Source organism: Geospiza fortis, unplaced genomic scaffold (assembly GCF_000277835.1).
Source record: "Geospiza fortis unplaced genomic scaffold, GeoFor_1.0 scaffold229, whole genome shotgun sequence".
NCBI lineage: Eukaryota > Metazoa > Chordata > Aves > Passeriformes > Thraupidae > Geospiza > Geospiza fortis.
The window spans coordinates 3,565,945-3,576,707 of record NW_005054357.1 but is presented as its reverse complement, the minus strand read 5'-3'; the positions used below and the strand labels follow the sequence as shown (position 1 = coordinate 3,576,707).

At 55.5% G+C, this 10,763-nt stretch overlaps 1 protein-coding gene across 1 annotated transcript in view; it reads right to left on the bottom strand.

Annotated features, from left to right (window-relative positions):
- The window catches only part of LAMC2 (laminin subunit gamma 2), a 14,195-nt gene extending 4,114 nt beyond the window's left edge, over positions 1 to 10,081 (bottom strand). The window contains exons 1-15 of the mRNA XM_014308097.1: positions 10,078 to 10,081; positions 6,751 to 6,939; positions 6,437 to 6,566; positions 5,469 to 5,567; positions 4,872 to 5,008; positions 4,305 to 4,427; positions 4,004 to 4,193; positions 3,539 to 3,651; positions 3,050 to 3,268; positions 2,075 to 2,254; positions 1,385 to 1,618; positions 1,038 to 1,174; positions 610 to 760; positions 283 to 488; positions 1 to 12 (exon numbers count right to left, since the gene is read on the bottom strand). The exon at positions 1 to 12 is cut by the window's left edge and continues 71 nt beyond it. Of these exons, the coding sequence (XP_014163572.1) occupies positions 1 to 12; positions 283 to 488; positions 610 to 760; positions 1,038 to 1,174; positions 1,385 to 1,618; positions 2,075 to 2,254; positions 3,050 to 3,268; positions 3,539 to 3,651; positions 4,004 to 4,193; positions 4,305 to 4,427; positions 4,872 to 5,008; positions 5,469 to 5,567; positions 6,437 to 6,566; positions 6,751 to 6,939; positions 10,078 to 10,081 (2,124 nt within the window). The remainder of the gene's footprint in view (positions 13 to 282; positions 489 to 609; positions 761 to 1,037; positions 1,175 to 1,384; positions 1,619 to 2,074; positions 2,255 to 3,049; positions 3,269 to 3,538; positions 3,652 to 4,003; positions 4,194 to 4,304; positions 4,428 to 4,871; positions 5,009 to 5,468; positions 5,568 to 6,436; positions 6,567 to 6,750; positions 6,940 to 10,077) is intronic.
- Between the last annotated feature and the right edge of the window lie 682 nt (positions 10,082 to 10,763).

Sequence of the window (10,763 nt, the reverse complement as noted above, 5' to 3'; positions counted from 1 at the left end):
AGCAGGAATGGTCTGAGGAGAGGAGAAGGGAGAGAGGTGTGAGTGCTCTTCTCTGCTCTCCATCCAATTTGGCAGTGAAAGAGGCAACTACAGCATGTTAAACCTCCACCACCCCCAGAGACCCCTGCCAGCTCCTCTCAAGGTCCTGACCCCAAAGAAAGGACCACCAGAACACCCACATTCACAAAACAACATCTGTAATTCTTTAAATCCTTGCTTTCTCCGTAGATTTTTTTCCATCCCTGAGCTGAACTAGGAGCGTGTCACACAGGATGCTCTTACCACCCGAAGGAGAGCGGCGCCGCTGCGATCCAGGTCCAGCCTGGCTCTCTCCAGCAGCTGACGTGTCTCCTGCACCTGCCTCTCATACTGGCTGCCCAGAGACCTCAGTCTCTCCACTGTTGCCTTGACCTCATCCAAGCGGCTCTGGGAGCTGGACCCCTGCCCCTTCATCCTGGCCACACGGCCTTCCAGAGACCTGCCGGAGGCTGGTGAGAAGGAAAGAGAAAGGCTGAAGAAAAACTTGTTGCTGTGCAAAAAGGCCCAGGCAGAAAACCCTCCCTGATACAGCCCAGATGGCCCTATCCAAGAGCAGTGGGCAGGTGGTACCTTGAAGGCTCAGGGTTTCCCTGAGGATGGTCCTCAGCATCTCCTCAGCCACCAGCATCCTCCCCTCCAGCTCCTGGCTGGTCCCACCTCCAGCTCGCACCTCTGACAGGAGCAGCTCCAGCTGTGCCAGCTGCTGCAGGCACAGCTCCACCTGCAACCACAGACAGGCATCAGCCAGCAGCATACTAACCCCATGAGGAAAAGGCCAGGGGGAATCCAGGGTCACAGTCAGGCCTGAGGACAGAGACCAAAATGAAGGCTCATTTTAAGATGGGACACAAAGGATCAGTTGGATCAGGTACAAAGCCAAGGTTTGAATTCACATTTCACCTGCACCAGGAATAGATGCTTGAGGAGAACAGGAGGAGACGCTAAGGGTGAGCAAATCTCTGCAGCTAAGTGGCCCTGGGGCTGGCACAGATGCTCACCTGCTCTTTCACCTGGCCATAGCAAGCTGGGCACTCACTCTCTTCACAGCGGGGACCCTCAAAGCCAGGTTTGCAGATGCAGCTCCCGTCACTCCTGCACTTCAGGGGCTCAGCACCAACTGAGTCACAGTTACAGGCTGCAGGTCAGAGAGACACAGGTTCAGGGGAGCCTGGCTCCACCTCAAGCCACAGCACATCTCTCCCTGCTTTCTTGCCACCACTCAGCCTGTGCTTTGGTTCCTGCTCACCATTCCCACTTCCCAGCATCCTCCTTCCCATCAAGCCACTCCAAAGTCAGTCATGGCTTTTCTTACTCATCCGCAGCTCAGACAGCATCTGGGTCTCACCTCTGCACTTGTGAGCAGGGTCAGGGGCCAGGGGGTTCCCAAAGAAGCCATCCTTGCAGCGGTCGCAGTAGAAGCCAGCAGTGTTGTAGATGCACTTGAGGCACTCGCCGGTCTGGCGGTCGCAGTTGCCCACGGCGTTGGGCTCCACGTTGCCATTGCAGCGGCACGGCTGGCAGGGCTGGGAAGCTGCTGGGTCTCCAAAATAGCCATCAGCACAGTACTCACAACTGGGACCTGGGAAAGGAGACGTGGGCAGAAGTTAATGCTTGTGCCCGGGAGGCAGAGGCTGACTGCTTGTGCCCCACAGAAATGGGGGTGTTCAGCCCCATCAGGGCTGGCACCACAGCTGCTCTGCTGTCAGCACCACCACGGCCAACACACAATGCCCTACACATGCTCTTGAAAACTGGGCGCCACAACTGACCTTCTACAAGTCATTTCTTATTCATTTTTTTCCTTATTTTTTGCTTCCCTCCCTTTCCTACCCATCCTTTCTCCACCCATGTTACATTTAGAGGAGAACTTTTCCCAGAGATCTTGGTGTGTTTACCCAACCCCTGGGGCTCAGACACCCCACCACAGGCAGGAGGGGCAGTGTCGCAGGCAAGCTGGGCTGAGAGGATGGCGTGGATCTGCCCACTCCAAGCACACCTGTATGAAAAGGCAGAGCAGAAGCAAGAAGGGAATTACCAGCAGCTCCAGGAGGGCAGTGGTCACAGATGACCTCCTCACCACCCGGCCCCACAGAGCAGCCCTGGCCGGGCCCGCAGGGGCAGCTCCTGCAGCTGTGGGGCTGCCAGGGGTCTCGGTAGGAGCCGAAGGGGCAGCTGGCACCATTGCCCACGTTTTCATCTCCAGAGTAACATTCACCTGGAGGAGCAAGGAGAGGGCTTAGGGCAGTTTGCTCACACTCCCAGTGGGACATCCTCCACCACTGCAGACACAGCAACAACAGCACCCATGGTCCAGCAACCTCCACGAGAACTCTTCAGATCCCCAGCATGCCCACCTCATGCACCACATAAAATCATGAAATGGTTTGTGTTGGAAGGGACCTTTAAAGGTCATCTAGTCCAACTCCCCTGGAATAGGCAAGGACTTCTTCAACTAAACCAGGTTGATCAAGCTCTGTGCAACCTGAGGCATTGCCATGCTTAACTTTCAAATAAGAAGTCACTAGCGAAGAAATATTGCTATCTGGGCAGCAGGAGATGGTTTTTCTCTCTCCCACATGCATCCAATTTGTTCCAAATGCATCTGACTGCAGTGCTTCTAGGCTCTGGGGAGTTTTGTCTTGGATGGTCCCCACATTTCAGACCCAAGTCACAGATTCATGATCACAGACAGAATCTCAGAAGCACAGACACATTAAGGCTGGAAAAGCCCTCCAACACCGTCGAGTCCAACCTGATACAAATCCCCACCTTGTCAACCAGCCCAGAGCAGCGAGAGACATATCCGGTCCTTCCCTGGACACCTCCAGGGATGATGACTCCACCACCTCCCTGGGCAGCCCCCTACAATACCTAGTGACACTTCCATGAAGAAATTCCTGTGAAGCCAGCAGTCTCGACTCCCCTGTGTCCCTATTCTCGGGACACAGGCAGCCTCCCTGCATTCCCATCCAGCCCACAAGCACAGAATGGTGGTGCTGGCTTCTCTTACCGGTGTCAGGATCACAGGTTCCTCCCCCCTGGCAGTTGCAGGGCACGCAGGAGCTGAAGGGCCCCTGGCTGGGGGTGTCTCTGCGGTATCCAGGGGCACAGCTCTGGCAGAACTGCCCGTGGTGCCCCGCCGGGCACTGGCAGCGCTCCACCCACGGCGCCAGGACACCGGGCACGGGCTGTGCTGACACCAGGGTGACATTGTCGATGTAGCCGGTGCCTGCAGGGGAGTAGGGCCAGTGACCCGCGGGGATAGTGGCTCCACCCGCCCAGCCCCACAGCCAGGACCGGCACAGGGGGCACATTCCAATGCAGTGCCCCCGGGTAAGTGGAGCAGCCACATCGGTTACTATCCTGCTCAATCTCTTTGCTATTTAATTCTGCCCCCTCGGAGCACTTACTGTTTTTATCTTTTCATAAATTTTAGCAAAGGTGTACCCATCTCCAGCAACCAAGAGAAGCCAACTTTGTCAGCTCCCTCTGCACTTACTGTACTCCCCAAAGGTGGCTCGGATCCAGAGGGCTGTCAGGTTTCCCAGCAGCCTGCGAAATTCAAAGTGATTCAGCCTTGGGCTCCACTTGCTGCTTGGGTGCTCGTCCAGCCTGCCGTGGGAGAGGGGGGAAGTGGAACTGGTTTCAGAAAACTGAGGTGCCTCTTCCAAAAAACACAACAGCCCTTGCCCACCTCCCTCCTGGGAGCTTAAGGCTTTGGGCAATGACCTCCATGCATGCAAGTGATCCAGAGTTGAGAACCCAACCTGACCTCAAGCCACATTTTCTCCTGCCCCTCTCACAAAGTAACCTCCTCATCCAGGACAGAAGCACCTGAGATGCACCCAGCCCAAACCAGCGGCCATTTGCCATCGCCAAAGGACCACAGCTGAACCCAGAACCTCCTTGAAGTCTCAGCCATTCTTGCTCCCCCTGCCCCAAGCACCCCAGCTTCCCCCTTTACCTGAACGTGTACATGTGGCTGACACCACAGGGCAGGACCTCTCCCTGGGGCAGGAAGGGGGCAGTGACTCTCAGGCCGTGTCCCTCCAGGACCACATCATGTGGGGACGGCTGCCGGCCCCCTCGGTCCAGGCGGTAACCAAAGGAGAGTGTCTGACCATAGCTCAGCTGCTGGTTCCCAAGGAATTTTGCTGCAGAGGGAAAATCAAAGGCTTAAAATCTTTCCTTCCTCCTAAAAGCTCAGTTCATGGGATCAGAGCAAGCCAAGGGTTCACTCTGGCCACCACTGATCCCACACCTACCAGGTGCCATGAAGTATATGGGCTCTGATGTCCTTGCTGCTATGAAGGCATCCTGGTGGCGTGGGGACCACTGGAGCTGGGCTGGCGAGCCGCTTTCATGGACCCCTCGCCAGCCCTCAGTACCTGGAGCACAAACAAGGAGCAGTCAGCCTGCACAGGGAAGGTGTTCCTAGGATTCCAGCAACCTTCTTGAGCTGTGTCTTATCAAAACTCTCCGGCTTCCCACCCTGACCTCTGAGGGGGCAGCACAGTTATCTCTGTGCCCACACATCTGTAAATCAGCCTGGCTGGGCACAGAGGCCTCCTTCCAAGTGCAGGAAAGACATAATGAGGAAATCCTATGCTCCCCTCAACCCTTGGACTATACTTCTGCCTGTGACCAAGCCATCCCATCACAGCAAGGTCGCTGCAGCCACAGGCAGGCTGGATGAGCTCCCAAGGAGCAGGCACTGCCCAAGGCTGACTTCCAGCAGGGCTGTGCACCACGTGGTTCCTCCAGCCCTCTGAAGAGAAGGGATGGCAAACACACACGCCCAGGAGCCACGGGGTGTCCTGCTTGGGCTTCACCTTGCTGGAAGGTGGAGGTGATGTTGTGGACACTGTGGTTGTCCGCGCTGACACACGTGTCCGAGTGCCCGTAGCAGAAGCAGGGGGAGCAGCCTGCAGGGTTCCTGGCATCCAGGTTGTAGAAGTGTCGCTTGCACCTGGGAAAATGCAAGAAGATGACAATGTTCAAGTTGTTTTCTCCTTTTACTGGCCCACACAACCATCCCTGGGATGCAGTACAGCCATCAGCAGGGTTTAAGGTCATCACTGGGCTGGGATGGCGAGATGGGCATGTGCAATGGCTTTGACCAGACAGGGGACAGGGCTAGATTGGATACTGGGAAGAAATTGTCCTGTGAGGGTGGTGAGGGACTGGCACAGGGTGCCCAGAGGAGTTGTGGCTGCCCCATCCCTGGCAGTGTCCAAGGCCAGGCTGGATGGGGCTTGGAGCAACCCAGGATAGTGGAAGGTGTCCCTGCCCATGGCAGAGGTGGAATGAGATGAGCTCTAACATCCTTTCCAACCCCAACCATTCTAAGACTTGGTGAACTTGGGAAGTGACTGCAGAGAGAAGGAGGCTGTGCCAGGCCATGTCCAGCACATGCTCCTGCCCCTCACCTCTGGCAGTGCTCCCCAGTGACGCTGTCCTTGCAGACGCAGTGGCCGGAGTGACAGCCTCCCACGCTGCCCGCCGGGTCACACTCACACTGCAGGCTCCTGCAAAGGCACAGCAGCAACCTCTACCTGGACTTCCAGTTTGGCCTGGGAGCCAGCGCTTCCTGCTAGCACACAAGACAGCAGAGAACCCTCCCAGCTACCATTCCCATGCAAGAAGCGGGGAAATAAGCTGCACAGCCACCTCTTTCCAAAATCTGCCACTCTATGGGCGCCAGGTTGAGCCAGTGCCCATTGCTACTGCTCCAGGGCATCCCAGAGCATCAGACCCACCCACAAGCGCAAAGTGAAGCTCCACCGAGCTTAATAAACCCTGGATGAGTTTAATAGACCTTGGCTGAGCTCCAGCAAGCAGCATCACCCCAGGGAGGCTTGGGCAGGAGGCCAGGCCAGGACTGCAGGCAGCCCAACACCCTTTGCCTGCCAGCAGCCCCAAAGGAGCAACGGCAGGGTGAGGTGGGGAAGAAGAGGACACACCTGAGGAAGCCAGATCAGAAACATTTCTAAAGGTGTTTAAACAGGGCTTCATGAAAAGGAAGAGATTGATCTTTGCATGTGCATCTCCTTGTGAGTGGCACCAACATGAGGCAGCCCCACAATGGGCAGGTTTTGATTTACAGGGCTGTAGCTTGTTGGGCATTATCTGGGTAATGAAGCCATCACCTGAGAGAGTGGCTAAGTTCAGATTTTGATGGTGTTGCAGGACACCATCAAAGCCCTACAGGCTGGCAGGGAGGTCCAGCCTCAGTCAAACCCACTCTCTCCTAGACGGTTGGCTTAAGGTTGTCCATGAACTGCTATGAAACCAGCCCTGCCTTTGCAGGGGCTGTTTTCAGCCAGCACAGGCCCCAGGAGAGCTCTGGAGGCTGGCCCTCCCTCTGCCCCATGGCACCGATGGTGGCAGCACTCACTGCCCGCGGCTCCTGCAGCCTGCCTCGGACAGGGACTCGAAGCCTGGCTGGCACTGGTCACACTTGTCCCCCATCACTCCAGGCTTGCAGCTGCACCGGCCATCGCTGTCACACTGCGGGCCAAGGGAACCTGCAGGGAGACAGGAGGGAGAGGCTGGCATGGGCACCTTCCAACCCACATCACTCTGTGAGTTCGTGATTACCTCAGAGGGCAGGTGGGCCTTGAAACCTGTGGTCTGGTAGGTCAGGACAGAGGCTGCCCTGCCCAGGAGGTGCCCGGAGCCCCCCGAGCCCAGGCAGGACTGCGCACGTACCCCAGGGGTGGCAGAGGCAGGGCAGGCAGCAGAGCCCCCCGTGCTGTCGATAGAAGCCCTGCTGGCAGCGCTCACAGCGCACGCCCTCCGTGTGGCCCTGGCAGCCCAGGCAGCGGAAGCCGTTCCCCGTGTCCCGCAGGAGCTGCCAGTCAAAGATGCACTGCCTGGACATCCCGTTGCAGTCACACACTGCGGAGAGGAGAGCACAGACACGTCTCAGATGGTGCAGCAGTCCCACCCTGAGGGGCAGGGAGCAGGGGGCAGGCGCTGCAAACCTCCCCTTCGCGCCCTGTCAACAGCGAGCTGCTTCCCCACATCTCTGTGCTTGTCCCCATGTCTGTGTCCATCAGCCACCCCAGTGCCACCGGTGTCCACATCCCCACACAGCGGAGGAATGCCCCATTTCACTGCTGAGGATGGACAAACCCGAGCCAAGCAGCCACAATCCACACAACAGCACTGCCAGGGCTGTTCTCCATTCTTCCACAGGTCTTGCAACACAACCAGGACATTGAATAAGCAGAGATGGTTTAAAAAAAAACCCAGTCTTGTCCTGAGAAAAGCATGGGTCAGCGACTGGAGACTTTGGAGGAAAAGGAAAAGTTTCCTGAGGTTATTCTTTTTTCACCCAGCCAGGAGTGAGTTGAGTAGGAAAAGCTCAACCAACGTCCACCAGGTCCCCCCAGCCAGGTCTGCAGTGCAGGGTGATGAGGAGTGGTCTGTGATCCAAGGAGCTTGGTGGAAGTGTGCCAGCCATGAGGGAGATCAGCAAAAAAGGTTTGGTGGGATTGGACCCCACCCTCCCTCATTTTATAGAAAAGCTGCAGCTGCCCACACTGCTGCATGGGGAATGGCAGGAAGAACAGGCATGAGATTCTGCATTCCTCTACAGCCAAGACAGATCATCGCCCTGGACATCAGACTCAGGCATCTCACCAGATGTGCCTGCTCCAGCACCCCACTGCCTTGTCCAGCTGCTCCCTTGAAGCCACCTTGCACCTACTTGGCAATCCCTCAGTGGCCAGAACTGGAGCATTTAATCCTGAGGACCTTTACTCCAGACACGCTCCTCAGGATCACTGGGAAGAGCAGGCACATCCGAGAGAATGGCTGGCAAAGACAGGCAGGAGAAAGAAACATCCCAAGGGAAAAGCCAGGTCCTCAGGGGCACAGAGCCTGCTGAGGAACTGCTCCAAACCACCCTGATGCTGCCATGGGGGCCTCCACCTCCCTCTGAGGAGCTCTGCTCACTGCTTTGGACAGGAAGGACAATTCCCAGCTACTCAACCCCTTCCCAGGTCACCTCTGAGAGCATAGGAGGTGGAGAGAGCCCAAAACTGGGCAGAATCCTGCTGCATGGATACAGACAGTGCCTTGTGCTCATACACACGGAGCCTCCTCCTCCTTCCCAGTTCTCTTCTGGCACAGCTCAGCCCCAGGGTACAACGTTCCTGTCCTCTGCATCCGTGATTCCTGGGGCCAGGCAAAGCCTCCTGCTCTCCTCTCACACCTGGGCGCCGCCCTCCCACACACCCATCGGCACCGCATTCCAGAGGGAGGCACTCAGGAGCCTCTGCCAAGGGGAGAGCTGACCTCATGCGCCAGCAAACAGCGAGAGAGGCTTTTCCAGCTTCAGCAAGCACAACTCTTCCCTCCCAGCCTGGCTGCAGGAGTCTGAGACCAAGCTCAGGAGATAGATGTTCTGCCACCCTAGCCTGCTGGGAGGGGACCTGTGGGCACAGAATTCCTGCCTCTAGGGCCTGGGAAAGCAACTCCAGCCTCAGAGAGCACCAGCAGTGACCAAAGGGCATGGACAACACAAAGGACCATTGGAGAGCAACAGTGTGACACTTTCTTCAAATCTTTGTGCTCACCTTCACAGCAGAAAGATCCCACTTGGGTTGATCCCACTCCCCAACCCTCTACACTCCAGCTAGATCTCAAGCTGGAAGGACAAATAAGATACTTTGAGTTGAACTCCACCCATGCATCACCCTACGACTACGCAATGCAGAGGATTTACTGGCTTGCTAAATTACAGGCATGAGCACCATTCCCCCAGGGAAGGAAAACCTTTCTTTGAGTGTTTCTCTGCTGCTGCAGCATGTCAGGAACCAGCTCCACAGCCCTGGAACAAATTCCTGTCTCGCTGATTCAAAGCCATTTATGACACTGTGGCAGGTTAGTGCCACCACTGCACTGGTGTGCCTGCTCCTGGTGTTCTCCCAGAAACCCAGGGGCTCAGGCAGGCTAATCCTTACCAAGGGTAAGGCACTGGAATTGATAACGAGATGGAGCAGGAAGGAGCTGCTGGAGGATGAGGACCAACTGAGGAGAGGATCACTTCTCTATCCAGGTGCCCTGAGGCTCTGCTCTGAGATCATCCATGGAAAAGAGCAGGTTCAATTGGAGGAAAAGTTTTGCAGCTGGATTTCTTCAGTACTATGTCAGGATGCAGGAGATCCATGGCACACACCCAGCAGGATGTCATTCCCCCAGCTCCCACCCAAGAAGAAAGCATGAAAAGTGCTTGATGGCTGTGCTCAGATGAATTCTCACATCAGAAGGGCTTGGAGAAGAAGACAGGCAGCTTCAGGCTTCCTAAACTGTCTCCTTAAATTCACAAAACCAGGCAATGAGGGTGGCCCTGGGTCTGTGAGGATCCAACAGCCCTGTACAGGTGAGACAGCCTGCAAAGATCCCTCCTTCCATCAGGAGAACAACAGAGCTCTGCATGCAGTCAGGCTCCATGTCAATAAAGCCATCCCCTGCTCCTGGGACAGTGACCCACAAGGCTGTCCCATCTGCTGCTCCAGGGCTGGCTGTCCCCACTGCCCACCTTCACACTTTCTCACTGCAGGAATATCCGCCTGGGGCTCCATCAGCAGACTGAACTCACTCGAATTTTTATGCTGCACCATAAAACCACAGCTGTTACTGAACACTGGCTTTACCTACACACAGAAATGGGTTCAAGAGTCCCTGGGAAAGCAGCACTTTCCCACACACTGCCAGGAGGGAGCAGAGGAAGAATTGATATCAGTATTTTAAAACTTAGATGTAATTAAGGTGATGTAATAATTAACCCAAGTAGCATCTACAGCAAAACAGAATTTTTTTTCTTTTGAAAAAACCCAAACCAAAACACTTATTCAGCACTTATTTCCCATTCACCAAACTTTAAACTGATAAAATTCAACTTCAAGCCCAGAAAGCTTATTTCAGATCATCAGTACTGGGGTCAAAAAAAATTAAATTGCTCAGTATTTACAAAATCACTCAGTATTTACAAAATATATGCAAAAAACTGATTTTGGCCAAACATACCCATCTCCAGACTATAGGCCAATGAAACTGAAGTTGGATAGCTGAATTACCACTGGGCTGAACATGTTTAAATCTCCCTCCATGACACTCTGCCTGCATGAGCTTTGCATGTGCAAGAGGATCTGCTGGATTCTTAAAGCTGTGGACTGCAGGGGACTCCTGTCTCCTCTAGGATGTGGCACCTTGTGGGCACCACAGACTCGCACAAAATCCAAACACTGCCTCGTTATTGCAGCAAACTGAATCCTGGATGCTCTTCCTCAGGCTCGGGGAAGGTTTTGCTTCCAGCACTGATGGGCAGATCAGCCACTGCCCAGGCGATGCTTGTGCTCCCACCCGCATCCCACCTGGCAGCAAAGCTCTGCACCGACAGCACGAAGGTAATTGCATACAAATAACTCATTGAAAGGGGATGCCAGTGACCAAACTGACAAAAACTGACAAAATTATTCATGGTGGAGGAAAACTAACCTCGGAGGAAAGCTAAGAAGCGCCTTCAGATCCAGCACCAATGCCGAAGGCGGGAGGGGAAGAGTGCTCTAGCAGGGAGTCCCAGCCAGATTCCAGCTCCCGGCCCTCTCCAGCACGAGAGCTCCGAGCCGATCTGCGGCGGCAGCAGGGCAGGAAGAGCCGCTGCAGAGCCCCAGAGCCCCAGAGCCCCATCCCCGGCCCCAGGCTCACCTTGT